General features: G+C 53.7%; 1 protein-coding gene across 1 annotated transcript in view; it reads right to left on the bottom strand.

Annotated features, from left to right (window-relative positions):
- LOC104284158 (chromosome unknown open reading frame, human C11orf52) overlaps window positions 1–150 on the bottom strand; it is a 5852-nt gene extending 5702 nt beyond the window's left edge. The window contains exon 1 of the mRNA XM_009882445.1: window positions 119–150. Coding sequence (XP_009880747.1) covers window positions 119–150 — 32 coding nt within the window. The remainder of the gene's footprint in view (window positions 1–118) is intronic.
- Between the last annotated feature and the right edge of the window lie 2217 nt (window positions 151–2367).

Raw genomic sequence — 2367 nt, 5'->3', positions numbered from 1 at the left:
GGCGGGAGCCCCGGCGGCCCAGCGCACGGAGGCAAAGCTTCCGAAGTCCACCCAAACTTCCACCCAGGCTGCCGGCAGCTTTGCCCGCCGTCCCCACACCTGGCGATGCCGTACTCACCGTGGTCGCCCGCAGCTGCAGAGGTTGCCCATGTCGCTCCTTCCTCCATGAAGCAGAATTGTTTTCTGGACAGGGAGAGCTTGTATTTCCTGGTTCCTGCTCGGCCCCTGGCTATTCCAAGGGAGTGTCTGGCAGTGTCGGATTTCTCTCCATCGCCGCAGAGACGCTTTGCTAGGCCCGTGCATGCCATCTACCGGAGGGCTTGCCCGGGGCTCCCCGCGCCCCCGGGCCCAGCCCTCACCTCCTGCTACCCAGGGAGGAGAGGGCAAGGTAGCAGCATGCCTCACGGCCTCAGCCCTGGGGCTAAAATTCTGCTTTATGGTTTGTACAGTGGGCGTCCCTCCACTATCCCTCTCTCCCACCAGCACCATCCTGCTGATACCAGCAGTGATGCAGAAGAGGATGGAGGAGGGACTTCAAATGTTCCTGAACAAAAGGAGAAACACCAGGGTGGGAGCTCTCAGTGCTGTTCCTGCTGTTCACCCTTCTATCTCAAGCAGGCTTTCAGACAAATGCGTGGCACAGGCTGGCATCATCTGGGAAAGAGAATGTATCTTCTAGGGAGGGAGGTGATGCCCCAGCAAAGGTGAGAGCTGGCTTGCAGGTCTACCCTCAGCTGAGCTCTAGTGCTGCTGCTTCTGCTGCAGGCAGAACAGCGTATGCAACCTCGGAATATTTTTTTTTTTTAAGCTACTTAGATTTGTGTACGTATCTGTGCTTTTGAGAACGACAGAATCCCATGAGGGACCTTGCATTGTTAAGGACCTGCAATACAGCTCTTAGGCTTACCCCTTAGCATGTCAAATAGGAGCATGAGTGTGCAGTTTACCTCTCTACCACTATTGAGAGCCCTTGAGACCCTTCCTGGTCATTCCTGGACTGAATGACAGGTAGCTAGCTGATCTCTGGCAGCTCTAAGAGAGCTGATACTCAGTACTGAAAGATACCACGTTAATGTAGTCCTCGAGCAGAAACTGTGCTCCACAGCTTTGATTTGGCAGTCAGCTCCGCTTCTGTGCAGGCCTGAATGCCTCGTGGGATGTGCTGACAAGTGGGTAGGCATTAATTCACCCTTGTGGTGGGCTGTCTCAGGAACCGGCCCTAGGCCCCTACTCCAGCTGCAGCCATGCTCTCAGCCAGGCTCACAGCATCATTTATCAATTGCCTAAGTGCAGAGCAAAGCTTGTACCTGTCCAGAAGTGGCAGGAGGAGAAGGGTTTTGCTTTGAAAGGATCACAGGGCACAGCTGCTCTCTTAGCTGAATCCTGGATGAGCTGCACTGTGACCTGCAGACATGAGTCTTGCTCTGAATCTGCTCCTCAGCATGTGACTCGAGAAACTGCACAGCTCAGACTGCACCACAGCACCCTGGCGAGAATTTAGGATCAGGTTTATGCAGGCAGATGGGATTCAGTCCTGGTCCCAACAGGACTGTGTTCTCAGGGTCCTGCAAAGAGTGGGTGGTCTCACGAAGTCTGGCCCTGCTTGGGAAGTTGCAGACTCTGTGTCTCTGGGTTTGCCACAGACACTGTTGATTTAGTGAGCCAGTGCCTGTTTTGATTTCTGGGATAACTTGGGCTTTGCTGCTTTGTGGAGAAGAAAAAAAAAAAAGGGCTGGGAGCCTGTTCCCATCAGCCCCTCTCACAAACACTGGAGCTGCTGGTTTGAGCTCCACCAGAGAAACAGAAAGGCATCAAAAACATTGGCTGAGCTAGAGAGCATTTGGCTGCCACGCTGCATTCCCTGCTCGGTCTGTGTCTGCAGGGATAAAAGAGAGCATGGCTTCCAGAGCTCCTGCTCAGCAAACTGATCAGGCTACTTTGTGCAAAGCCTGCCAGGGTGCAGAGGAACAGCCCAGTGGCTGACACCAGGCAGTGCCAGCCCCTCTCACTGCATCACTGATCGGGGCAGATGTCTTCGGGCACTTGGGGACATGGTCTGGGTAACAAGCTGTGCAAATGGCACAGGACGAGCCTGCAAGCTCCCAGCAATAGAGAATGAACTCACTGGAGAGCAAAGACAGGGCTAATAAAAGCCAGAGGGGGAACAGAACTGTGTAATGACTACTAATGCTGTGCATTTCTATTGCAATAGTGTCAAGACACCTCAGTCACCGAGGGGCTGGGACCACACTGCGAAAGGTGTGTGGCACACAAGAAGTTGGCATTGTCTATAAAAAATGAAGGAGAGGGAGCTCTGAACTGTTTTGGGCACTTTTGTCTTAGAATCTGCTCCCAGTGCAGCCTCAG

This window comes from Charadrius vociferus, unplaced genomic scaffold (assembly GCF_000708025.1).
Source record: "Charadrius vociferus isolate BGI_N301 unplaced genomic scaffold, ASM70802v2 scaffold1413, whole genome shotgun sequence".
Classification (NCBI taxonomy): domain Eukaryota; kingdom Metazoa; phylum Chordata; class Aves; order Charadriiformes; family Charadriidae; genus Charadrius; species Charadrius vociferus.
The sequence above is the reverse complement of the archived record's forward strand: the minus strand, read 5'-3'. Positions and strand labels throughout refer to the sequence as shown.